This window comes from Coniophora puteana (genome assembly GCF_000271625.1).
Source record: "Coniophora puteana RWD-64-598 SS2 unplaced genomic scaffold CONPUscaffold_6, whole genome shotgun sequence".
Lineage (NCBI taxonomy): Eukaryota > Fungi > Basidiomycota > Agaricomycetes > Boletales > Coniophoraceae > Coniophora > Coniophora puteana.
Genome location: NW_006913058.1, coordinates 857,138 through 880,971, shown reverse-complemented (window position 1 = coordinate 880,971; position 23,834 = coordinate 857,138). Strand labels below are relative to the sequence as shown.

Sequence of the window (23,834 nt, the reverse complement as noted above, 5' to 3'; positions counted from 1 at the left end):
GGGAGGCGGCGCTTAGAGGGCCAGGAGGAGGAGGAGGACGGTCAACCCGAGGGTGTCGAGGACACCAACGATGCTGCCGAGGAGGGGCGTGAGGGCGAAGAGCAGGCCGGCGACGAGGCCGAGGACGACGAAGAGGATCTTGTAGACGAGGATTCTGTAGCAGCGCGTCAGGAACGGCATTGGCGAGTGGGATATGAGGCCTAGCACTTACCCGACGGCGTACAGGAGCGGGATCAGGATGGCGAGCAGGTCGGCACCGACGATGGCGAGCACAACACCGATAGCCTTGAAGAGCAGCTAATAAAACGGAAATACGTTGTAAGCTTGCTGTGCAAAAGGTGGGAATCGGGGGAAACGCGTACGATCAGGTCGGCAGCGATGAGCGCGGCGAGAGCGCCGACAGAGAGGATCTCGGAGCCATCCTCGGAGAGGAGAAGCTCGTTCTGGGAGACACCCTGGCTCTTGAGGCCGTTGACCGAGGTCAGCGCGTTGTTGAGCGGCGCGGAGATCTGCGAGATGATGGGCGTGATGGTTGCCTGCGTCGCGTTGTCGGAGTTAAGGTAGACTGCACGTAAAACGATTGACAGGGGGGATGACGTGAAATGAAAAGATCGACGCGTCAGCGATGCATCATAGGACACTGGTCAAGGTACTGACGTAGAGACTGGGCGAGCGGCGCGATCTCGGTGAACGCGGTGCTGAAGATAGCCGCGATCGACGTGGTCGACTGCCGAGCAACAACCTTGGACTCCTCAGCCACAGGGACTGCGACGGAGAAAGCAGCGAGCGCCGCGGTGCAGACAATAGAGACGGTGCTGAAGAAACGCATGATGAACGAGGAGTGGGTTTCTTGGGAAGGGCTCTTTGAAAAGCTGGGAGTGCTGGAGGTCGACTGGAGCCGATGAGGATTGTTGTTCGAAAACCAGGCCAGCTTTTATACGTTTACGAGCCCACCAAGGACGCCCATGCATAGGGACATGAGCCGTCGGAGGCTCGCGGATGAGCCACATACATGTGCCCGGTGTAAGTCCTGATGGTGTGAGTCCAAGTCGTGGAAAATAGAACAAAAACGATGAACACTCCGGTGCCGCATGCACGCAAAGTCTGTGCAATCCCTGTCCAGGCCCCCCGAAAGATCCTGATCTGAGAGTCATCTGATGGCTTGAAGTCAATTCTCCAAGAGGTGATATGAGAGACGTGTTACGCAATAGTATGACAAGAACCAAAGGACCTTGCTGTGGAGCCGCGTCAGGGGCCTCCATATACTTGCACTACAAATCGCTTCCCGGTCGGGATTCGACACCACAGTGTCAGGTCCGTGTTGCGTCAAACTTCGTTCGACGACAGATGACATATGGCAAAATCACGTCGCACGCCTATCCTGAGTGAGCCCAATGATCCTGTACGTCCGGAATGTGAGCGTCACATTGGAGCGCTAACATAAACGCACGAACTCGGAGGTCAGCGGAGGTCAGCCTCAGAACAATGAATTGGCGCGAGCTGGCGAAACCATTACCCGTCTGATGGCCCTAGGCACGATGAGAGATTTCCTCGACGGAATGTAGCAGGATACACAGCCTATTTGACGTGAATATGGGACCCGAGCACGAATGAAATCATGCATGACAAGAGAATGTACGGATGGAGGTTTGAGCGAGTGCGAAGATATCATTATGGGGTGAGAGCGGCTGCGATAAGAATAGCATTTCCAGACATGTGTCCCGGCGGTCGATAAAACTTCTTCGTTGTTTGGGCACTCGAGTTCGAGAAGGCCACCAATAAGAGCCCGAGAAAGCCATTTCGCTTCTCGAGGGGAACGTGCCTGACTCTGGGGCGAGAGGGGTCGAGATTGGAGTCAACGCACCACCCAGTGGGCGTGTCAAGCACGTTCTTGAGGAGCCAGAACATCATTTCCGTGTCTTCCGTACCTGTCTGTAAGTAGGCACATCCGCGGATGGAAGCCTTTTCCTCTCAAAGGAGCCCTAAACCTTCGTATACCCGAGGGGAACACATACCTAGCCCATTTTTATCGCCAGTAGCGCACAAGAACCGACCCTCCACGAGTTCGCTCCTCTGTCGTGCTCTGATCAATTCAAACACCCGTCAAGCCTCAACGTTCTGGCAAAACAATCTGGTTGCGCGACAGACCCTACCATTCATTTGCTGGAAGAGCTCATCTGGTAAAGAGTGAGGCTCAACAGAAACTGGGCCATATGTTCCTGATTGCTCTCACCTCCGTTCATCTTGTGAGTTTACCAAAGGGGCCTAGACGAATAACTTGATACACTGTTATCTGATGTTCGCACTACCTGTCATTCATGCGAATGACAAGCGAATGAACGTGGAAATAGGAAGAGAGAAACACAGGTCGCCCGCAATCGCATACACTGTCGATCAGCAGCAAGATATTGACCATGCTGGTCGGCTACAGGTTTCGCGAGAAGTACATCCAGCCTATAAGGGGGGTACTTCTTACGCGAGAGACTGTACATTTTATTAGCTATGCTACCAATGATGTTGATGAAAAGCGTCAGTAGAAGCCGAACGGTGGTACAGAGACAAAGTATTGCCGAACCGGGTCAACCATACTGATTTTGTCGGCAGCAAGAACTAAGATGAAACCCTTTGTATTCGCATAAGACGCCATCCAAGGCGTAGGCTCTAGACATCTGGTTCGTTATGGCGTAAAGATTGAGCATAGGGACAACTGGTCGCACAAGTCAATTACCTCACCTTCGGAACCATTCAATGAGAACGTTTAATGCAGATCAGACATACTCCCCAATCCAGCAGCACAGACTGTGAGGGTACCACTAGACCAAAAGCCCGTTTCACCTGCAACAAGGGGCCCGAGTTAAGGAAAAGCAGTGAAAAGCAATGTCGGTGGCTGACCATGACCAGCGCTGTGTATTTAGGAAAGCAATTCAGTATCTCAACCCCGGCCAAAGGCGCAGAGAAGTTGTATATGGTACAATGGGCTCTAGGTCATAATTAGAACTCACCACATGCATCGTACGCCTGGATGGGCGATATTACATAGCGAAATGCTGCCCGAAGGCCTCCGCGACCTACCGGTGGCACAGCCCCACAGTTGGCCGTCACCGCTCAGCACGGCGCTCGGTAAGACAGCCGCTGAGAACAATACTGCCAAGACATCGACAATGCAAGCAGTGTCCCTTTCAAGTGATCGCTGTTAGACGGAGGATGAAAACGCTCGATGCCGTATGATCGTGCTTTTTTGAAGAGTAGAAGTAGAGTATGATCACCCTCATCACCTCGAGTCTAGCCAGAGAAGCAGAGCAAGCACATGTAGCAGCACCCTTTCAAACTCCAAGGTTTTACGGAGGTAAGAATCCCCGTCGGATGGTAGTGCTTGCAGCGAGCTTAGATCTGTAAGTGCAGTTTAGTTGTCGGTCCGTAGTCCCCGTCGGAGAAAGACGCAAGAGCGATGGCCTCCCGTCCCAATCTCTTGCTGAAGAAGCCTCGAGCTGTACATCCCAGGTGCTTCATCGATAGACGCCTCGCGTCTACACGGAGACATCAACGCGGTCCGTCGATGAGCGGAGCTTGAAGGTTTCGTCCCCCGTTCATATCACGGGTAAACCCGTTGATATTCCCACGCGCAGGAGTCAGCGGACCTGGGCATTGAACTCGAGCTGGACGGGGAACTCAAAAGAGCTCGACGCCTAGAACATCGCTGCAACTTTCCTTGTAACTCATAAAAAAAGCGTAAGTTTTTCTCGGGAACTACCTCACATGCGTATCATATAGTAAATAAGTAGATATGATCCAGATAGAAGCGAAAGAAAAAATAAAACTAAGATCAAGCTAAGATAGATGCTCACTAGTAGTCTCCCCCCCTTTGACTTATGCGGATGCAGCCTCAACCTCCTGGACACGGTGCTCCTCGAGCCACTTGCGCGTCACATCGTCCCACACGACGAGCGGCACCTTCACCTGTCCAGACGAAATGTTCATCGTCTTGATCTTCCACTCACGGTACTCGCCGAAAGTACCCGGTTGGAGCACGTGCACACTAGGCACAGCAATCTTCCCTGCGTTGCTGTCCTTGAGATAGTTCTCGTTCGCGGACTGTAGGAACTTGTGCAGCTTGGCAGGGATAACGCTTGCTTCGCCGGCTAGACATAAATGAGAACGAGTAAGCCATGGGGTGCCTGTAGCAGTGGAACGGTGCTTACGGATGTCTTTCTGCGTCTCAGTGTAGAACGCATAACGGGGCGTAGTGTATCGGTAGTCAGGCATCACGCAGAACTCGGAGACGTTTCCGAGTTCCTTCGAGACGGACTGTACGGCAGCGGACAACTGGGCCTCCGTGGTGATCTCATTCGCAAGACGGATGTGCACACTGTTAGGAAGCGGGCGATCAGTTACTTGTTCTATTCTTGGAGGAGATGGCGAGGGTGCTTACTTGCGACGCTGTAACGACGGCAGGTAGTCAGCGACAATCAGCGTGATTGCGACAGCGAAAGGAAGGGCCAATGACGAAGAAAGGAGTGCATGTGACGACGGAAGTAAAGACTCACCTCGAGGTAGTGGATGATAGGCTGACCGTCACGAGGATCGTAACCCACGATCTCGACGATGTCACCAAGGCGGTATCTCCAGAAGCCGTCCCGGGTGGTCAGAACGACCTCGTACTTCTTGCCAATCTTAGCTTCCCACTAGACACGGAGGAACGTCGGACACCGAGGTGCAGGCAACCGGCGAGCAAAGTACCGAAGAGAATGCACACGATCAGCGTTGCCCCAGCCAATCGAGATAATGGAATCCTACCGCTGGTGAGAGGCCGCTCGCGTTTTCAGGCGCGTCGATGTCCAGGTACTCGATGATATCATCGGAGCCGACGACCTTGTACAGGCTCTTGTCCTTTGCGTCGTATGCAAGGGCGAGGAACGCCTCGCTACAGTTGATACCGAGCGTGCGGAGGTTCACCTCGGGGCCCATATAGTGCGTGATCTTGTGAAGCCATCAGCCACATGTTCGTGAATTCACCATCCGTGCAATGACCGCATTGCACATACCTCGGGGAGCACACTGCCGAACGAGCCACTGGAGATCGCGACGACGATGGAAAGCCCGGGCCAGAGCCTCCTGAGCCAGCCTTCCTCCTCCGTGTTGTTCGTGATCTTGCGCAGCTCCGCAGCACGCTCCGGGTCCGCTTTCCAAAATTGCTGCGGCAACCAGATGGTAAGAAGTCAAGCAAAGCGAGATTGGACTAAGCGGCAGGCGCACCATGAGGTTGTCGTGAACATGGTCAGTTCCAGGCAGGTCAGGAATAGTGCCCTTCTCGATGCAGTCCACCATCACATCGTACTGCTCGATCAACACTCTGCACAGGTCACGGAAGATAGTCGAGAACATCGTGTTGATGAGCTCGGTTTGGCGTTCAGCGAGCGCGAAGAGGCCGTGCATGAACAGGAACGACTTGTAATCGGGAATAAAAGAGCCGGCGAGCGGTGAGGTGTTGATGGGGACTAGACCAGGATATCAGCATGGATGCGCGCGACGAACAGAAAGTTGGTCCCTTACCCTTGATCTTCTGGTAGAACTGGTCTTTGGGTTGATGCTACCATCATTGCGTGAGCTGTGCACTGAGAACTGATAGTCGACGCGCGAACATACCATCCCGATGTGCATGCGGATCGTGCCGGAGGACATCAAACACACGGGCATGTGCGCGACGGGCTCGTCCTTCTCGTCAACTGGCGCGACGACCTCCCGGTATCCAAGCGAGTAGACGACGCAGTTCTTCCCTCCAGTCTTGCTGACGGGGTTCGACGCGGCCATCGTCTGCGCCGTCGATGTCGACATGTGCTTCGGGTGCTGGTACTTGGGGAAGTGCTTCGTCGCGCCCCCGGACGTGCCAGACGAGTGAGCAATGAAGAAGGGCATACCCGGGGCCATCAGGTTCTCTACGTCCGCCGCCTTGCATGGCTTCTCGAAGAATCGTGACACGAATGGCTGGTAGTGCTTGTACTCGCTGAGCTCAACGTTGGAGTTGAAGACCTCGAAGAGGTCCTCGGGGAGCTTGGAGTAATCTTCGGTGCTGAGGGCTTTGCGGAACGAGGACAAAGTGTCCGATTCCTTGAAGAACGTCGAAACAGAGTTCGTGGAGACGAGGTAGGAAAGCACGGTGTCGGATCGTTTGCGAAGTGCTGCGAGAAGCTCAGGCGAGAGCTCGGTAACGGGGGCGGGGGCGTTTTCGATGTTCATTTCGGGCGGAGCGTACTCGGTGTCTTGGGAGGCCATTGTAGAATAGTTAGGGAGAGGGTGTATGGTAGAAGACGTAGGAGAGATAGTGGAGGTGTGCAATTAAATGAAATATTCTGGTGTCTTTGTATAAAAGGGCAATCGCCAGCGCTGAGCGCGGGCTGTGCGGAACCCAGGCACGCTCCTCTGAGTCCCCATCTCTGGAAGAAGTTGCATCTGCAGGTGAAAAGCCGCAAGCCGGTGCTCCGAGTTGGCGGCACTGACTAACGAGTTGATCATTGCAACCGTAGGCATCAAAGATTTTGATTTACATCTATGGTTCCTGTCTTTGGCTGTATACTGGCTGTATCGCGTCCCTTTTGACGGCAGTGTGTGGGCGAGACGTTTCCCTTCATCATCGTATCGGAGGCAGACTTTAGGGTTCTTGGCACCAACCAGAGGCTATTTTTAGCTCAAACATGTCCGTGCCATCGCAACAGGGAGGAGGAAAGAGACCGACTTAGTGAGCTCGATGTACGGTCCTATAGAGAGACCCCACAAGTGGTTACATCCTGCACAATTCATGCAATCATGATCATCATGGTGGTGGCATCGAATAGTCTTCTGGGGTGATCGGTGCCAGGAAAAGGAATGAAATCATAGTATTGATGGGTTCTGCTGCCATAGCCTGTCATAAAACGAACGGCCCGTGAGAATTTCAATTGCTTACCCCTTTATGCCAGTAATCCCCTTTGCCAATCGACTGCCTGCTGGATACCTATCGTGTAGCTCTACCCTTATGAGCATTGTCAAGTATACGCTGAGTGGAACAAACCGCGGCGGCCACCCTGAATTCTTCAAACATCCGAAGCAAACTCCCGAGCTTGACACCGAGAACCATGGCGGATGCTCTGCCAAGACTCGCTGTGCAGAGCTGTGATGTTCGTAGTCCAGGGGAATGATCGACCTGGTGTCAGTACGAGAGGATGGAGCCTGATAGAGCCTAGAGCCACGGCAGTAGACGGCAACAGACATGCTCAGACATGACTGTAGACGGCACTAGTCTGCTTTCGCCTGATGGCAGCGGCGAAGGGACCGTACGTGAACGACAAGGCCCGGATCAAATTAGTACCACGGTTTGAGAATAGGGCTGTCCAACTTGAAGGGTTCGTGCGCAAAGTGTTTCTTGAACCTCGATGATCAACTAACGGAACCGATGCAACAAGGTACGCTGCAACGACCTCGATATGATAATTCGGAAGCAAGGATCGTCAGACGTTCCTCGCGAAGGAAGCACATTTGTCTATTTGATACCTATAAGATGGGTTAGAAATCGTATAATCGTGTTCAAAGTACCGACTTACAGAGCAACACCGCTCCACAGAGCAATAAGCTCCTGCAGGAATACATCCACGATAGCACAATACATACTCATAACCAATTATTGACATACCGATCGCAGATAAATACCAAAATAACAAAATCATCGTCACTCCTTCGCACTCGCGTTCCTCGTTCACGAGTCTACAGACGCGGGGCCGACGACCTCGCGTAATTCTCGCTCTTCGAGGAACTTGCGCGTGGCCTCTTCCCAGACGACGAGCGGCACCTTGACTTGCCCCGACGAGATCCCGAGCGACCTGATCTTCCAGTCGCGGAACTCGGCGAACGTGCCCTTCTTGAGAATGTGCACCGTCGGCACACCGAGCTTGCCCGTCCGGTTCTCATAGTCGTAGTTCGAGTTTGCGGCCTTGAGAGCCGCATGCACCCTCTCCGGTACGTGGCTCGCGTCGTCCGCTGGTGATGGGATCGCAAACATTCAGTAAGACGGGGGTTTGCGGTTTTAAGAGAGAGCAGCAGGCGCGGGCTTACGGAGGTTGTTCTGTGTTTCAACCCAATAACCATACCGAGCTCGGGTAGCGCGGTAGTCGCCCATAACGCAGAACTCGGCGACTGTGCCCAGATCCTTGGACACGGTCATGATAGCGCCAGTCAGCTCGCTCTCCGTCGTGATCTCACTAGCGAGACGGATACATGAGCTGCAAGAAGGCGATGAGACATTTAGGTGAGCAAGCAAGGAGATCATTTGCTCACTTGCGACGCTGTAAGGAAGACGAGGAATTAGCGCTGATCGGTCAACCGCGCTGAGGCTAATTATAAGAGAGCTTACCTCGAGGTAGTGAATGATGGGCTGGCCATCTCGGGGATCGAAGCCCACGACTTCAACGACGTCGCCGAGGCGGTATCGCCAGAAACCGTCGCGGGTAGTCAGAATGACCTCATACTTCTTGCCAACCTGCACTTCCCACTACGAGCGCATTGGAGTCAGTAACATCAAAGGAACATGTGTATGAAGGTGTTTCTTACGGCAGACAAGAGCCCTTTCGCGTTCTCCGGCAGGTCAATATCGAGATACTCGATGATCTCATCCGTCCCGACAACCTTGTACAAGCTTGGGTCCTTGCTGTCGTACGCAAGCGCCAGGAACGCCTCGCTGCAGTTGATACCAAGCGTGCGCAGTTGAACGTCGGGACCCATATGATGTTTCATCTGAGAATGGTAACCCCCTATCAGAGCCCGCCACTTGCTATCAGCGCGAAAGACGGGCACGTACCTCGGGCAGCACACTGCTGAAAGGACCACTCGAGATGGCGACGACTATAGCGAGCTTAGGGAAAACACGCTTGAGCCATCCCGGCTGGGTGGTGTCGTTCCCGATTGTGCGCAGCTCTTGCGCGCGCTCAGGGTTTGCTGACCAGTATTGCTGCATTACGCCAGTCAGTGACTGCTCCGTGTCGAGGAAAGGGCGCATAGGCAGACGTACCATGAGATTGTCCTTGACATGTGCGATGCCATCCATGTCGGGGAGTGTGCCCTTCTCGATGCAGTCCACCACTTCGTCGAAGCGCTCAATGAGAGCGGTATAAAAGTCACGGAAGAGAGTCGAGAACATCGTGTTGATGAGCTCGGTGTTGCGCTCAGCCAGCGCGAACAGGCCGTGAATGAACATGAAGGACTTGTAGTTGGGGATAAACGATGCACCAAGCGGCGCAGTGTTGACGGGCACTAGACAGATAAGATACGTGATGAGTCTATGGCAATCTGATCATCGCATCCCCATTCTTACCTTTCATCTTCTGGTAGAACGCGTCTCTCGGCTGATCCTAGGCCCGAGAATCAGATCGATGCGCATACATTGACGTGAGTGGCGGCGTACCATTCCAGTGTGCATGCGAATGGTGCCCGAAGACATCAAGCACACCGTGATATGCTTCGCAACCTCCCCGTTCTCGTCCAGCGGCTTCACGACATCCATGTACCCAAGCGAGTAAACGACGCAGTTCTTACCTCCCGTCTTGCTGGTCGGGTTCGACGCGGCCATCGTCTGCGCTGTCGACGTCGACATGTGCTTCGGGTGCTGGTACTTGGGGAAATGCTTCGTCTTGCCGCCCGAGGTGCCAGACGAGTGCGCGATGAAATACGGCAGGCCGGGAGCCATCAGGTTCTCGACGTCGGCGACCTTGACGTCCTTCTGGAAGAATCGGTCGACGAACGGAAGGTAGTCGTTATATTCGGAGAGCTCGACGGTCTTGCTAAACAGATCGTCTACATCGTCGGGCACCTGTCCATCGAGAGCGTCGCGGAAGGCAGCCAGCGGCTCATACTCGTTGAAGAATATCGACTTGGAGTTCGTCGCGACCAGGTACGAGAGCACAGTGTGTGACCGCTTGCGGAGAGATTCCGCGAGCTCAGGGGTGAGCTCGGTAATGGGTGTCGGTGAGTCCTCGTAGTTGAGGACAGGGGGCACATAATCAAGTTCGCCAGAGGAGGCCATCGCAGAGGTCTAGGGATTAAAAGGTGGAAGGATGAGGAGGAAAGCGAGAGACTCCGCACATCAGGCGGGACGCTTAAGACGGTCGGCGTCTCTTGGCTGCTTCGGCCAAGAAGCTCCAAGAAGGTGATGGCCAGAACAACATTCTCGGTGTAACGTTTTGCAGGCACTGTGGAGGACTCACTGCCCGCGATTGGCAGATGAACTTGGCATCGCTAAGGCTTTCCCCAGAAATCGTGCCTGTGTCGTAGTGTTCTTGGCAAGTTAGGTAGATATAAGTATGAACCTCTCGAACTCTTGCCGAGCATCCTGTGGCATGAAGCTTTAGTAAACGTTATGTCATGGGCACAAGTTCGAGTTGCATTGGATAGAGAAAGAGACCTTGCAGTGAGCGCTCCTGCGGCGATATATACTTCGGATCCGCACTGGCAGTGGATATATGCGTCGGGATAACTTCTACTCTGAGATAGGCTGAGCTTCGATTCGAGTTTCGGAACGAACTCTTCCTTCCTAATCCACATACTCAGGCCCAGGGGTTGAAGTGTTTCGGCTTGGGGCGGCTTGGCAAAACCAGAGCACCTGCATCAGTATCGATCTCCGAGACGGGTCCGATCAGCGCATTGTAAACGCCTGTAATCGTGCATAGGCAATCGTATTGACGGAAAGTATCCAGAAAATCCTCCAGTACCGATCCAAGTCAAGGCGTTCAAGAGACAACTGCCAGAGTTCTTCGTGACGGCGGACTTAGAAGCCCAAGGCTTCCTCACCGGCGGGATCGCAAAGGAGCCAGCCCCCAGAGGTGTTAGAAGCCTGCAGAAGTCGTCCGATAGATCGATCGCGCTACTCGCATCCGGCGGGTTTGCGGCATTCGACATACATAGCTGCAGCGTCCAGGTGACCGACTCGAAACATCTTGGCCCTGCCTACAATCTTTTGCCTGCTGTGCCGCATGCATACAAGGAGAAGAAAAAACAAAGACCGACGCCGTACTCGGCATGTTGTTCTTGGCAGAGCTGGCGTAGAAATATCCGGCTCAGCGTTCAAGCGATCGCAACGTAGGCTATCAACGTTTCAACCGGAGTAAAAGGCTTAAGAATAAGACGAAGAGGATCCGTCTGGAGGTGATCATCAAGAGGAACAATTGAAAGGACAGACTTTGGCATGAAGAGGGCTGTCTGGAGGTGATCATCAAGAGCAACAATTGGAAGGAAAAACGTCGCGTCGCGTCAAGGCTTGAAGCAACGCGTTTGCCAAGTAACAAGTACAGTACACCGACGCCCCACGGGCCCGGGTTTAGCCGGAAATGCACCTGATCAGATGCTGATTGGCTACATGCACACACTTGTATGTTGCCGATCTTGGCGGTCGCGCACGACCTATGCAAGGCACGCTCACCACTACCTCGTTCCTGACCGGGATCGGTGACTGAAACAAGAAACATGTTGCTATGTAGATGCTAATTAAGGGCCGATGGTGATGCGACGTATGCAGCAGTGCTCACGCATGCGAAACCAAGCCTATAGCTAAATAATCTAGATAAACGTCATTTATCCAATATCAATGAACAAACCCGCCTCCGCCCTTCTCTTCTCCAGCCGTCTCGTGCAAAAGTGCGATAAATACCGCCGTGGCCAGATAGACGCCAACGCTCATGTACACCGGGAACGCCCGGTTGATAACGAGCAGAATGCCACCGAGAATCGGCGCGATCATTCCGCCACTGTTCAATGTCCGGGGTCAGCAGAGGCTATTGCACCACAATACGATCAAGAAACGTCGGACGTACATCCGTGAAAGCGCTGACGCGATGCCACACGCCGTGCCTCGTATTTTTGTGCCAAATAGCTCAGGCGTCCACCCGTACAACACGGCGTACATAGTCTAAGAGATTAGACCCGTCAGCCCCTTCGCCCGCAACACGATGGTAGGAAGATGGAGCACTTACGGTCGCACTGAGACTAATGGCAGCAGAGCTGACGCGCACTGCGAGCGGCGACGTAACCTGCGCAAACACCACGCAGAAGAACGCTGTTATAAGCGTCGACGACAGCAATGAGCCCCGTCGACCAAGCCGGGTTTCTACCATATACGCGCCTAGCTAGATGGCCGCCATAAGTGATTCAGCGCCATATCTCATTTTGAAGCAGATCGAAACCCGTACCAAAGCACCCGGCGTCCCACCAAGGGTGAAGATCACCACGTCCCACAACGTGTCTTCTAACGACTTTTCAGTCTCAACCTCCGGCCCACCAGCCGTCTCTAGCAATTTTGGTAGATATACGTTAAACATCGTATATGCTGACCAAAAAACGTCAGCATCTCTTCATGTACATCTTTCAGGGAACCAAGCATACCTAGCGACATGCAAAGCCACACCCCCCACATAAGCACAGTCGTGCGCAGCCACTCGGGCGCCAGCACCATCGCGATGCGATCGAGCCACGCAAGCAGCGGTCGGCGGATCCACCGCGGCAGCACGCCCGCATGCTTTTGGATCTCGTACGACACGATAGACGACGAACGCGCCCGTATCGACGGCCTCCCTGACATCCGCGACCGGGTTGGCCGTGGCCTCGCCGGCGGGGGGTCGTCATCGTCCACCTTGGGAGATGCAGACATGCCTTGGGGCGGTACCTCGGACACGGGCGTGACATAGGCGTGCGAGCCGAGCCCATTGGGCGACTCGCCCGTCGAGCTGTAGTCCTTCGCTGTGTCCCCGTTCCGCGGCACCTCGTGGCTACTCGACGGAGTCGAAGTTGTCGCATCGGCATCAAAGAGCGTCTCGACGTTACGAGAGTTGAGGAACGGTGCCCGCTCGCTCGCTTCGCCGCCCTCAGGGGTGCGAGGCGGGGAGGTTGACTGCCTGGGCCGGTCGTCGACATCTTCAAGGTCGAACTGCATCTCATCCCCATTGAAGCGGGAGATCAGCTGCAGCGACTCGAGAGCTTCCTGGTGTCGACCGGCATGAACGAGGTATCGTGGCGATTCGTGCAAACGGAAGAAGACTATTCGTGCCAGGAACATAACGAGCGTCTACAGATTATGACAATCAGCACCATGGTGATATGGGCAAAAACGTGGGCCATACGATGGTACCGAGCACGGCAAGCATATATTGCCAGCCCTTGTTGTCATGTGGAATATCGCATGCGGCGCCAGGCTTGCAGGAATATTGTGGGACAACGATGAGGCCGACAACTGCAGCAACGACTGATCCAAAGGAGAAAAATACGGACAGGGCGGTGACGAGGTATTGCTTGCCCTTGGGCATGTGCTCGAGGAGAAGCGTGCCATCAGTCGGCATAGACCCCTGTTTCAGTCAATCAGAAGAAACACCACGAGGATTACAATCGACGCTTACGCCAACGGCACTCCCAAGGAAAAAGAAGACGGCACATAGTGCGCGAAAGGACGAAACCCACGCAGCGAGGTAGCCAAACAAGGACGTAAAGAACAACGTCGCATTGAATGCTTTGCTTCGTCCCAGCATGTCAGAGCCTGCGAGAAAGAGTCGTCAGAAAAAAATAAGCGAGATCAAACACGTTGCTCACATGTGCCCCATCCCACCGCTCCAAACATCATCCCAGCGAACATGGACGATGAAAGTGTGCCGATGTACGCGTCGGACACTGAGACCAAACTGTGAAATGCAAAATCAAAGAAAGGGATAGAGGCGCACCGTTATAATGTTGTTGCACTCTTGGTAGGATAATTGCGACGGCTTGTATCCACATCTACGTCGGCAGTTAGCACTGGGAAGCGACATCAAGAGACGCGCGTACGTTATCCGCCAACCAGCCTAGTGGGGGAAGGTTAGTATATACAGGAAGGGTGGGGCTCGCATGCGAGGCGCTCATCGGGCTCGAGCGCAACATGGGGAACGGGGAACAGAGCATAGAATGTGGAGGGGATGTTGCGGGTGTGAGCCAAGCGCAGCTACTCAAACTCACCGAACCCGCAGAGTGAGAGCAACGTCCATTGATAGCTCCCTGGCACGCATATAGTCAGTCAGTAAAGCAAGTATGGAGAGTCAACAACGACGGTGCGCACCCATGCCTATCTTGTCAATGGTCCTGTCGAGCGGTGTCCGATCGTCGAGGTCGTCATAGACCTCGTCGCCTTGCTCTCCATCAGCCTCGACATCGTTGAAGTAACTCATCCTCCGATCGTCTTCCCAGAAACCAGATGCGCGGGGAGTGACTGACGCCATGGCGTCTTGAGGTAGGGTGCTATATAGAGAGCCAGAGTGACAGTAGTAGAATGCTACCCGTCCGGATAGAGCGGTCCTGGCACCTCCTAGCCTGGGTAGATCCCGAGCGGCGGTGCACCAAAGCGGGGGAGATGACAGACGCGTTTAGTAATCTCCTAGCTGACTCGCAATCCTATTGGTTCAAAACAAAGCGCCGCTTACCGGTGTAGTCACCGCCAGCCAAGATTACAGAGAACAGTTCGGACACACGGCGCGCGATACGAAGAATATTCCCTTTTGTCTCAGCATCTATTGCGGTAGGCCTCCAAGCGGGGTCTCCAAAACACACTTTTAGCAATGATTCGCACCACGCGAAATCACTGTGTGAGCACCCTCCTCTTCTATTCTGATCATGACTTGAACGTGATTTGTTTTATCTCACAGTGCCATAAGAACTCAGAGTGACGAGCCATCTCCTTCTACGAGTAGCTCCTATCCCAGCGTGGCAACGATGTGACCTCTGAAATTTTACATCCTACATAGTAATACTACACCAAAGCACGAGTCAGATACACAAAGCTATCTACCATACAGCCCGTATCTGCATATCTGCCACAAACACACGGATAGACGATACCAGTGGCCGTTTCACCTCCATCATTGTCGCGGATATAACAAGAATAGTGGTCCAATACATGTCCACCTGGAGAACATAGAAAAAGCCGGTGAGGAACCCACTTGCGCGAGCCCGGAGGCGTCTACAGCACAGAAGAAAAAAGCCTCTTATCGCAAGGTCCCCGTTTAACATCAGCCTCTAAACCTTCCACTGCCTCTCTCACCTGCACCACCATAAGTCGCCGGACCTGCGTTTCACCCTCACGCTAAAAGCGCAGCCACCTCGGCGGGCGTGTCGAACTTGCCGTACCGCCTATGCCGCACGGCAGGGTGCGGCATCGTGAAGATCACCGTCGCGACCTCCTCGAGCGCCCGCGTGTCCTCGAGAAACGCATCGATCCCGTGGCTCTGGTACGGCACCACCTCGATCACGAACTTCTCCTCCTTCCCCTCCTCGCCCGTGCCGGCGGTTTTCTGCTGCGCGGCGAGCCACTTGCGCCACTTCTCCGCTGCGTCCTTCCAGATCCACGGGCGGAGGTCCGTGAGCGTGACGCGCCGCAGCTGGGACCACGCCCCCACCCCCGGCACGCTGCGGCCGCGTCGGTCGAGCGGGATCGACTCGGCCAATCGTGTGGCAGCGAGGAGCGCGTCCGCAAAGTTGCGCACATCGTTGCCCGCGAGGGTGAGGGAGGACACCTGCGGGAAGCGGTACACGAACAGCTCCGCGGGCAGATGCGAGTCCGTCACTCCGCCGAGCACGAGCGTGCGCAGGAGAGGGAACTTGGGTCCTCCGCCCGGATTGCTGAACTGCGAGAGCATGTCGACGATCGGTGCCTCTGAATTCTGGTAGTTCTCTAAGAGAATGTGGAGGTGCCGGAGCTGGGGCGCGGATATGCCCCGGAAGAGGTACCAGTGATACCCATTCCACCCTTCGTACGTGTCCACGATCATCGTCTCCAGACTTGGCACCTCCACAGTTCGCAGCTGCGGGCTGCCCCATACCGACTCGAAATCAATGACAGGACCTGACAGTCGGAGGTACTCGAGCTGGGGAACAGTGGATAATAGACCGCGGAGCGTGTCCCAGTCCATGAGCGCCGGATAGTCTGTGAACACACTAGCACGAAGTGTCAACGACGACAAACCGAGCGCGCCAAAGTTCCAGTTGAAGTTACTGATGCACTCCAAGTCGAGTACCGCGAGCCTCGGTGCGCCAGTGAACATCTGCGACAACTGCGACGGGCCGTCCCAGCAGCACTCTGACGACATGTCCACATGCGTCAGCACGGGCAGCTCCATAGCGCTAATCTTGGTGGCAAGCGCCCGCGTCATCTTGCGCTGGTTGGCGTACAGCGACAGCCTGTGCCACCGCCCGATGGAAGCATAAATGGCGTCGATGTGCTGCAGAATGCCTCCAGGAGCGACAGAGCAGTCGTCACATCTTGAGGTGTTGACCTCAATGTGAAGAGGGCAATTCCCGGACCTGTCCACGTACGCTATGGTACGCTCGATGGATTGGTCGGGCATGATCCGGATGAAGTTCCACATGAGCGGTGCGCAGAGGACGACGGTCCGCCAGCGGCTGCATACATGCGACAAGACCTCCTCCCACCGGTACGCGAGAGGGCGAAGATGCACAGACAAGTCCTCGACGAGATACCGGTGTGATGTCTGTCCCCATTCGAAGATCGCCAGAAGGAGTTCATCAGGAAGCCTGTTCAGCGCACTGTCGAGCGAAGCCCCCGTGCTTTCAGCACCGTCGCACACTGGCGGGGTCTCGAGAAGAGCTTTGTGCATGCTCAAAGGGAGTCCTCCCATACTGTAGAGTACAAGGCAAGCATGAGCGAGTCGCGAGCTATCTCCAAAGTATTTGTTGCTGACCGATTCGTCGCTTGCTTTAGGGCTATAATGCACAGTCACAGTCACTAAAACAAATAGACAACGAGGTCAAGCGCGAGACTGACTGGACACAACAGCCTGGGTCCGAGGAAAGCGAGTTCTCGTTGGTGGGAGCGTCGACGTATCCACCGAGCGTCTGACTATAGCCCGGCTCTCAGCGGCCGCTGGCGATGAAGTCTAACCTCGAACGTCCAATAGAGGTCGTGATCGTGATGCGTTCCGTCTATTGAGAGGAGTTACGAAGGAGTGGTTAAGGTTTGACGTGTTGGGCCTCCGAAGGCCGCGGATTGACGTCACGGACGCAATATTATTGCAGAGCAGTGCCGGTGAGAGAGATGAGGCGAAGTTCTCGTCAAACGATCGAGGTGTCTTTGCAGCTCTCGGTAAGATATGCGTACCCAGAGGTGCTGTCCCATGTAAGTCATATATGTGGGCTGAGGGAGCTTATCTGATGCTCCGTCCGCCTCAAGGCAGTAGAACGTACGGATCTTCGTATATCCTTCGGTCTTATGCGGCGTCGACGTTGACGTCGTCCGAAGGCTGCGATGTCTGAGAACGGATAAGTTATAGCCAAATGTCATGCTCGGTATCGTTTTAAGGCTCTCGGCAAGCCCACCGTGGTCCAGACTCAGCTCTATGCGCTATCTTCTCGACGAAGGGCAAATAGAAGAACATTCTAGCCGAGGATGTGCGGTATACCAGCACGTACAACTAATATCCGTACCTGTTGTTTCGCTATGACTTCGTTACATCGACAAAGCCAACCATCAACGTTCAACGGCGGCCCCTTCTACGCCACTGTGCTCCAGGTGATTCTGCCTCGTCATCCTTATCGGGTTCCATAGTGAGGAGGTCGTCGATGCGATCATCTAGTTCATCAGGGAACTTGTATCCCTCAGCTGGCATTGACTCGACACCGACCTCCTGCTCGTGATGGACCCGTGCTCGTTTCCCCAGCTTCCTCCAACGCCAACGTTGGATGTTACGCTTAAGCCACTCATCTTGTTGCTCCGTAAAGAATGAATCGCACTCGCAGATACGGATCGCTTCCAAAGGAAGGATCGGCTCGTCGCTCAAATCGATATAGTCATCTTCAAGCGCGTCCTCCCACCAGCTTTCAGAATGTGACCGCAACGCAGCCTGTGCCCTCGACTCGATGGCCTGCCGAAAGGCGGTTCCCGTGAATCGGCACCTTGAGCCATAGATATTGAAGTCTTCCACTTGACCGCCGATAAACCGCCCCCTATCTTCAGGATCCGGTACTTCCTTTCCAAAGGTCTCAAGGAACTTGTCGTTGAAGCCGGGACAGTCCACAATAGAAACCTCCTTCGCGTTACTATGATACATAGCATTTGCCAAGCTCCGGTGATCAGTGATGTTTTGGAAGGTGAGGCGGTAGCTCCGCAAGAGGTCGAGTGGTTCTGGGAAGGAGCAATTGCTGAAATGCACTGTCTCTGTGTCGTCCATAACCTTTGCTAAAGCATTGAAAGCTTCGCCTGCGATGTCATCTACTGTTAATTCGCTGACCGAGATGTGGTGATCTTTGCCGAAGGTGAGGTCGGGATGGAAGGTGATGCCTCTCAGTGAAAGCATGGCCAGCCGCCGTATCTTTTGAAGAATATGGATGAGATCGCCAACGAGGATGCCCTCGTGAGAGTTTGATTTTGAGGGCTGATAAGGGCCCACAGCCAGTCGGCAATGACCATCATCGCGTTCGCGCGGAAACCAGTCGAACCCTTGCTTTCCGGCATCTACAAAACTCTTCGCGTCGAGCTCCAGATATTCCAATCTGGGGCTAACGATATCACGAAGGTCGACAGCGTCCTCTGTAGTGTCTGTGACAGTAGAGCTGAGTGATAGAATATGAAGGTAAGGAAGGTCTCCTCTTATGTGAGCCAACGCTTCCACTATGGATGATCTGAATTTGATGTCGATTCGGATGGTTCGGCAACGATGGAGGTGAGGACGCAGATGCGACATAATGAGCCTCACTCGCGCCCTCTCGTGGATGTCGTCAGGGTGAGGCCCATCGTGATGCCGCCGACGCGTAATACGCATGTCGATTAGTCTATCACGCGACCAGGCGAAACATTCAGGGGCGAATGTTTCAGGCGTGAGGACCTCGTCTACGAAGACAACCACTCTTGTCCAGAAAGCAGGTTCCATGGAAAGGGCACTTCGCCAATTGCTGCAGACAGCGGAGAAGGAGTACGGAAAGAAACCGGGTGATGTTGGGGACTCCTTCTCCCATTTCCAGTGCCTCCCATTTCTGCAGTCTGTGGCAGTGAAGGGAATCCTGTACGATTGGCGTCTCTTTCGATGCTCGTTGAAGAGATTCTCAAAAATTTGGAGTAGGATTTCATACGGAAGGGCCTTTGACGGTTTGAAAGAGTTTATCTTTCCATTGCCTTGGTACTCCGTCTGGGATGAACCGGAAAGACCGTCGGAAGGCGCTTGAAAATAATGTGCTTGAGGTTCCTGTATATTCGTCACGGTGAATGATCGTCATACGCGTAATTTCGGTGGGCGACAGCTCTAAGCAGACAACCAAACGCACCATTACGATCAATTTTGCCATACAGAAGGGGCGGTTACTACCTCACGGCTACTGACGTGTGCCATCAAGCAATGGACGGATGTCGACGTTGAAGGGACGAGAAAATAGGTGCGTACTCGGAGGTGCGCGCGTGCCCCAAGCTCGTGTCCAACGCGTCGCGCCTCAAGCACAGCCACAGCAGGGCCACTTCCACCCTTCCACGTCCACTGGGTTAACGTTAACGTCCGCCGAGACTCCACTGCAACTTCAATGGCCACAAAAGCAGGATTATCATAAGCTCTAAGCAGTACTTGTATGTGATAGAGCGTGCCAAAAGTCACGTCAGAATAAGCGGCCAGAATAACTGCATGATGAATATTCTAACTACTGTAGTAGATGATGGTCTTGCTCTAACCAACGCACCTCCTGGGACACATATATACACTATCATTTGACTCCGTAGCCCAATCTGGCTCCACAGCTACCAGCTCGTTGATGTGATCGTCCAGCTCGTCTGGGAACTTGTACTCGTCGACCCCAGCTAACTCGGCATCGGCTTCTTGGGATGTAGACGTCGCATCATGCTGGTCACCTAGTCCACTCCACGAAAAGTACTCCAAGTTAGACTTGTACCACTTCTCTTGGCTCTCTGTGAAAGCGGTATCGCAATTCCAAATGTCAACGCTCCTTAAAGGATATATCGGCTCGTCCTCCATATCAATCGGACCACCCTTATCATATGCATCTTTCCACCAGGCTTCGGGACGAGACCGAAAAGCAGTCTGCTTCCTTGACTCTATGGCATGCTGGAGAGAGGTCGAAGTAAAGTGGCATGTCGAGCCAGTAACGGTCAGTCTCTTCAGATGTCCGCTCGTAAAGTGTCCTCCGCCGTTGTCCGGTACTATGCCCCCAAAGGCTTCAAGGAAACGGTCGTCGAAGCCCAGACAGTCTTTGATGGTAATATCCATCGCTTGACAGTATTCCATGGCATTAAGCAGACCTCCAGTAGTAGTGAAATTTTCAAATGTAACGTTGAACGGTCCCGAGGACAGCCACCGGACCGGGCTCGAGAAAGAGCAGTTCTTCAGATGGGCGTTTTCAGTGTTTGAGAATTTTAACAGAGCGTTAACGGCATCAAATGGGATGTCGTCCATTTCTAGTGTGTCGCCGAATATGTCAAACTCATAATTTGTTGTTGAAGGTAAGGTGAAGTCGGGACGGAAGACAATGCTCCGTAATGAAAGCGAGTCGATGTTCTGAATGTTCGCAAGGCAACGAATGAGGTCCACAGCAAGAACGCCATGCTGAGGATCCAAAGGCCGATACGGGCATAAAGTGAGGTAGCGGTATCTGCGGCTGCCTTCTTCGGGGGACCAGTCAAACCCGCGACGCCCCGAGTCAATAAGACTCTTCGCGTCGATGTGCAGATAAGTCAAATTAAGACAGACGAGATCTTGAAGACCGTCCGCATCCTCCACGGTATCGGCGACCTCAGAGCAAAGCGCAAGGATACGAAGACGAGGAGCGTCTCCCTTTAGGTGGCTGAGCGCCGCTACTATGGACGATCTGCACTTTGCGTCAATGCGAATGGTACGACAGCGGTGGAGGTGAGGATGCAGATGCGTCATTATGTATTCCACACGGTCCTTCTCGTGAGCATCGTCCGGATAAATATTTCTGTCGTAGAAGCGCCGACGCGTGATGCGCACGTCGATAATCTCGTCGCGCGACCAAGCGAAGAACAGTGGGGAGAACGTTGCAGGAGTCAAAGGCTCGTCGACAAAGATCACGATCCTCGTCCAATAGGCAGCCTCCATAGAGAGGGCACATTGCCAGCTGTGGGAGACGGCGGCGCAAGACAAGGGGAAAAGAGCAGCCGATGGTGGCTCCATTTGCCACTTCCACCACCTCGAGTCTTTGGGGTTTGTCGCCGCCTCCCTCCGTTCCACTTCCTCAGGCGGTGGGGAGTCTAAGATCGTACGCAGAGGGCGGCGCTTCTCTCGTAGTTGAGGAAACAGATATTCGAAGATTTCGTGCAGAACTTCACGGGGGAGTGGAGCAGATGGGCGACCAACTAGTGTGCCACTGCCACCTATTCCGTGCTGGTCACGCCGGAACTCTGTCGAGCGTACGTTACCATGTTTTTGAACCTGATGATGGTAACAAAGACGAAGAAGGCAAACGTCAGTGGGACTAGAGATCAGGGAACTGGACGACGCACCATACAGTCCTCCTGCGTGTATGTTCAACAACCTTTTGACCCTCCGTAGACGCGTACCGCTGCTATCTTGCCGTTCAGAACCACAAGCAGAGACAACAGATACGTCTAGGAAATGAGACTTGGTGGCTGGTCGAGGTCACTGCTCAAGGTGTCGTCGCGTCGTGAGCAACAGCCTCGGTCGCGCGTCGCGTAAACTCTCGGAATCGGCATTGCTTCATTTCCGAACATAACTCACTTTCTTTATCATAATATTGAGAAATGCTTGTAGCAGTGCTCGCTTTCCGGCAACTAATAAACTCTTCGCGTCGAGCTCCAGATAATCCAATCCAGTGCCAACGATAGTGTGAAGGCGACAGCATCTTCTGTACTGTCGGTGACAGTAGAACTGAGTGATATAATATGATATAAAACATGTCTCCTCTTATGTGGTGCTCGCCAAGTTCACGTTAAAGCGTCGTTACAGTAAGCACAACCACCTCAGCCCTGCAACGAATGCAGACTGATAAAATACAGTATACCAAGCAGAGAATGTCACTCAGACCTTTAACAGAAACTCTTCCGCTCTCTCCCACTGTTTCAACGGATCCTCTGCCTCAGTAACCGCCCGCCGAGCCCGTATAACCTTCTCCTTGCGGCGTTCGAGTGCCGCCGGACTGCGTTCATCCTCGCCTGCGTGGAGAAGCGGGTCCGCGGTGTAAAAGCCAAACATCAGCCCGGTCTCCATGCTCTTATCCGCGACGCGCTCCGCATTCGGCTTGCAGATCCCCTCAAAAATCTTGAGCGCACGAGGGACATCCGCGAGCGTTGTGCGCGGGTGTGCGAGCAGGCGCCCGAGGAGCCAGGCGTCCTCGATGGCTTGGCCTGCGCCCGCGCCGAGGTGGAATGTCGCTGCGTGAGCCTAGAGATTTTATTTGTTTAGCTAGATTCAAAAAGTTATAGTGTGGAGAAGAGGAAGAAGACACACAGCGTCACCCATGATCGCTACGTGCCCACGCGTCCAGAAGGGCAACTTGGCCATGACGTGGACTGCCCATCCACTTGGCTTCTCGCATAGATCGATGCACGCGCGTGCGAGGGGCTCGAAATCGCAGAAAAGGTCGGATAGCTCCTCTTTGGGCACGTCCTCAACCCAGTGCCGGTCCAGCCCCGGAAAGTCCGTCCCTACGAGGGCTGAGTGGTAAACAACACCAGCAAAGTTGAGCATCGCCCCGTTATTGATGGTATACCCGACTAGGTTTTTACCCTTTCCGCAAAACTGGAGCAACAGGACCGACCGTGAGCTCTGTGCTGCATACGGGGTAATACGAGTGCTCGAAAAGGACGTACAAGGCACAGTGCATCCCTGACTGGATGGTCCGGGCAGCGCGCCAGTAGCTTATCCATCGGTATAATCTCCCGATAGACCGAGTACCCCGAGTACCTCGTATCAGTGTACCTGGATAACTGCGAGCGATCAAACAGCGCAGGCTCAACCTTCGCTGCCGTCTCGAACATGCAGCGTCGCGTCTTCGAGCGCAGACCGTCAGCTCCGACGAGCACGTCGGTCATCGCGGTCGTACCGTCGGCGAAGTAGATCGTGATCTCTCCACTCTCTGATTCTGTGTAGGTCTCGATACGCTTCTGTAGATGGATGTTGCAGTCCCTGGACAGCCGGCTCTGTACCACACGGACAAAGTCCATGCGATGCATGCTTGCCGGGGTGCTGTCTATTCGCGCCTTCAAGACACCAAGATCATCGCTCAGAAAAGCACCATGCTCACCAGCGTCATGCTCCCCAAACCACTCATATCCCCCCTCCTTGATATCGGAGATACGGAAGACGGGGCTCGGTGTGTCTCGTTCTGGTGGGAAGGTGGTGATCGCCAGAATATCGTCGTGGATGCCCAGCGCCTTCGCAATGTTCAGCATGCGCGGACGGAAAGAGATGCTCGCGCCGGCGGTGGTCACTGTGTCATGGGCTTCGTAGATATCGAGTTTGATGTCGGACGAGAACTTCCCGATAACTGCAGCGAGGACGAGGCCGCCGACGCCAGCACCGCTAAAGGTGATCAGTTTCAGTGCGAATTCGACCTCATACAAGGCATAAAACAAAGCTTAGGGCTTACCAAATGGCAACGCGAAACTTGGGTTGAGTGTCGGTCATGGGATGAGTGAGATGGACTATACTTAGTTTATGCAGCTGATGTTAGTATCAATCAACCATTCCCTCTCTGTCCTCGATCTTTACGATGGACTGCACGAACACGATCCCCAGCATGTCGAGAGAATTCATCGACTCAAGAAGAAGGGATGTGTGGGCATGAGTTAGTGGCCGATGGATGCCCTTGGCTTG

At 54.0% G+C, this 23,834-nt stretch overlaps 6 protein-coding genes across 6 annotated transcripts; all 6 read right to left on the bottom strand.

Moving 5' to 3' along the window:
• Positions 1–12: 12 nt before the first annotated feature.
• Positions 13–829, bottom strand: CONPUDRAFT_153718 (uncharacterized protein; the record flags this gene model as incomplete). Its single annotated transcript, XM_007770390.1, has 4 exons — positions 13–154; positions 212–297; positions 363–565; positions 658–829. 4 exons carry the CDS (start codon positions 827–829, stop codon positions 13–15), a joined length of 603 nt encoding a protein of 200 aa, XP_007768580.1.
• A 2,900-nt stretch (positions 830–3,729) lies between these two features.
• Positions 3,730–6,332, bottom strand: CONPUDRAFT_104388 (uncharacterized protein). Its single transcript, XM_007770389.1, has 9 exons — positions 5,644–6,332; positions 5,551–5,587; positions 5,254–5,495; positions 5,043–5,192; positions 4,795–4,977; positions 4,545–4,682; positions 4,430–4,437; positions 4,200–4,366; positions 3,730–4,139 (listed from the first exon to the last, which is right to left on the bottom strand). Exons 1-9 carry the CDS (start codon positions 6,268–6,270, stop codon positions 3,868–3,870), a joined length of 1,824 nt encoding a protein of 607 aa, XP_007768579.1. The 5' UTR covers positions 6,271–6,332; the 3' UTR covers positions 3,730–3,867.
• Positions 6,333–7,610: 1,278 nt separating this feature from the next.
• On the bottom strand, positions 7,611–10,078 carry CONPUDRAFT_82204 (uncharacterized protein). Its single transcript, XM_007770388.1, has 9 exons — positions 9,428–10,078; positions 9,338–9,374; positions 9,035–9,276; positions 8,825–8,974; positions 8,578–8,760; positions 8,381–8,518; positions 8,323–8,326; positions 8,083–8,253; positions 7,611–8,007 (listed from the first exon to the last, which is right to left on the bottom strand). The coding sequence occupies exons 1-9, from the start codon at positions 10,043–10,045 to the stop codon at positions 7,727–7,729; spliced, it is 1,824 nt and encodes a 607-aa protein (XP_007768578.1). The 5' UTR covers positions 10,046–10,078; the 3' UTR covers positions 7,611–7,726.
• Positions 10,079–11,599: 1,521 nt separating this feature from the next.
• On the bottom strand, positions 11,600–14,252 carry CONPUDRAFT_56351 (MFS general substrate transporter; the record flags this gene model as incomplete). Its single annotated transcript, XM_007770072.1, has 13 exons — positions 11,600–11,762; positions 11,829–11,923; positions 11,988–12,140; positions 12,204–12,340; positions 12,397–12,581; positions 12,660–13,075; positions 13,131–13,352; positions 13,404–13,540; positions 13,594–13,671; positions 13,722–13,776; positions 13,825–13,841; positions 13,993–14,031; positions 14,093–14,252. 13 exons carry the CDS (start codon positions 14,250–14,252, stop codon positions 11,600–11,602), a joined length of 1,857 nt encoding a protein of 618 aa, XP_007768262.1.
• A 561-nt stretch (positions 14,253–14,813) lies between these two features.
• CONPUDRAFT_165380 (uncharacterized protein) lies at positions 14,814–17,474 on the bottom strand. Its single transcript, XM_007770387.1, has 3 exons — positions 16,811–17,474; positions 16,728–16,749; positions 14,814–16,665 (listed from the first exon to the last, which is right to left on the bottom strand). Exon 3 carries the CDS (start codon positions 16,662–16,664, stop codon positions 15,108–15,110), a length of 1,557 nt encoding a protein of 518 aa, XP_007768577.1. The 5' UTR covers position 16,665; positions 16,728–16,749; positions 16,811–17,474; the 3' UTR covers positions 14,814–15,107.
• Positions 17,475–21,971: 4,497 nt separating this feature from the next.
• CONPUDRAFT_137230 (uncharacterized protein) lies at positions 21,972–23,013 on the bottom strand. The gene is made up of 3 exons (XM_007770386.1): positions 22,829–23,013; positions 22,467–22,757; positions 21,972–22,400 (listed from the first exon to the last, which is right to left on the bottom strand). Exons 1-3 carry the CDS (start codon positions 22,994–22,996, stop codon positions 22,038–22,040), a joined length of 822 nt encoding a protein of 273 aa, XP_007768576.1. The 5' UTR covers positions 22,997–23,013; the 3' UTR covers positions 21,972–22,037.
• Positions 23,014–23,834: the final 821 nt, after the last annotated feature.

Excerpts from the sequence above, each read along its gene's own strand:
- CONPUDRAFT_104388 (XM_007770389.1), bottom strand. The coding sequence starts at position 6,270 with ATGGCCTCCCAAGACACCGAGTACGCTCCGCCCGAAATGAACATCGAA. Across the intron at positions 5,496-5,550 it reads GTTCTACCAGAAGATCAAGG|TCCCCATCAACACCTCACCG; the intron begins GTAAGGGACCAA and ends ATCCTGGTCTAG. Across the intron at positions 4,978-5,042 it reads TCGGCAGTGTGCTCCCCGAG|ATCACGCACTATATGGGCCC; the intron begins GTATGTGCAATG and ends TGGCTTCACAAG.
- CONPUDRAFT_82204 (XM_007770388.1), bottom strand. The coding sequence starts at position 10,045 with ATGGCCTCCTCTGGCGAACTTGATTATGTGCCCCCTGTCCTCAACTAC. Across the intron at positions 8,761-8,824 it reads TCAGCAGTGTGCTGCCCGAG|ATGAAACATCATATGGGTCC; the intron begins GTACGTGCCCGT and ends TACCATTCTCAG. Across the intron at positions 8,008-8,082 it reads TGAAACACAGAACAACCTCC|CGGACGACGCGAGCCACGTA; the intron begins GTAAGCCCGCGC and ends TCCCATCACCAG.
- CONPUDRAFT_165380 (XM_007770387.1), bottom strand. The coding sequence starts at position 16,664 with ATGGGAGGACTCCCTTTGAGCATGCACAAAGCTCTTCTCGAGACCCCG.
- CONPUDRAFT_137230 (XM_007770386.1), bottom strand. The coding sequence starts at position 22,996 with ATGTTCGAGACGGCAGCGAAGGTTGAGCCTGCGCTGTTTGATCGCTCG. Across the intron at positions 22,758-22,828 it reads TCAGGGATGCACTGTGCCTT|TTTTGCGGAAAGGGTAAAAA; the intron begins GTACGTCCTTTT and ends CTGTTGCTCCAG. Across the intron at positions 22,401-22,466 it reads TAGCGATCATGGGTGACGCT|GCTCACGCAGCGACATTCCA; the intron begins GTGTGTCTTCTT and ends TAAAATCTCTAG.